This window comes from Arabidopsis lyrata, assembly GCF_000004255.2.
Source record: "Arabidopsis lyrata subsp. lyrata unplaced genomic scaffold ARALYscaffold_4, whole genome shotgun sequence".
Classification (NCBI taxonomy): Eukaryota; Viridiplantae; Streptophyta; class Magnoliopsida; order Brassicales; family Brassicaceae; genus Arabidopsis; species Arabidopsis lyrata.
The window spans coordinates 13,994,998-13,995,934 of NW_003302552.1; the positions used below are offsets into that span (position 1 = coordinate 13,994,998).

At 37.2% G+C, this 937-nt stretch overlaps 1 protein-coding gene across 1 annotated transcript in view; it reads left to right on the forward strand.

Moving 5' to 3' along the window:
- Nucleotides 1–477, forward strand: part of LOC9317152 (LRR repeats and ubiquitin-like domain-containing protein At2g30105) — a 25,909-nt gene extending 25,432 nt beyond the window's left edge. The window contains exon 9 of the mRNA XM_021029268.1: nt 35–477. Coding sequence (XP_020884927.1) covers nt 35–148 — 114 coding nt within the window. The 3' untranslated portion in view covers nt 149–477. The remainder of the gene's footprint in view (nt 1–34) is intronic.
- The last annotated feature ends 460 nt before the right edge of the window (nt 478–937 follow it).

Genomic DNA, 937 nt, shown 5'->3' on the forward strand with positions numbered 1-937 from the left:
TGGAACTGAGACAAGGATATTTGTGTTGTGGTAGTTCGAGGGATGGGATGATTTTGATGAAAGAAGACGTACCAAGCATCAGAAACAGCTTGATTTTCGGGTTGTTGGGTCTGGCCAATTCGATGAAGGTGCTGATAAATCTTGGTGATCGAGTCAAGTCTGAGTCTCGAATCGTCAGAACTCAGAACTCTTACATTTGTGGCACTTTCAGTCAAAAATCCGTCTCAGTAATACCTAAATATTTTTATTTACTTCAAACTGAATCTATTCTTAAAAGAAAATATTTTTTTCGTAGGAAATAATAAGCGTTGTCTACGTATTGTAGTGTCCCAAATAAATTGAACCTCTCTCAAATAAACGAAAACTAGAATTAATATGCAAAAGGTACATTTATCATCAGTATGAGCATTATGTATCAGTCTAAAGTGGTGCTCTAGACTTCACATTAGAATTATATTTTTAGTTCTTTGCTTTCAACTTATTCTCTGTAATTCTTATTTAAGGGAGATTTGTTTCGTATTCTTATCGTGAAACACTACTAGCAAGAAGACATGGAAAAAGGAAAGCTCGAGATTTGTTTGATAGAAAGCATGTTCAGATAGATGGTAACGGGTGTGTAAAACACACATCAGCAATTGTACATAGAAAGAAAGACTAGAAATAGAACGAGAGATGATAAAATGGGTCTCTATCCCTCGCAATTTAAAAATCAGTCATCTCACCCACAAGCATCCAAAGAAAATACGTAGGGCAGATGCAGAGACAAAAACACACAAATTTGCTCTCAAGAGTTTCATCGTTTGAAATTCTCACCTGAAGTAGCTAGAGACGAGAGGAATATCGACATCATTGTCATCTTCATCCTCACAAGCCACCACTACATCAAGATGGTGGCGATAAGGCGGCAACTCCACTTTCGCGATATCCCGAGCCAGAT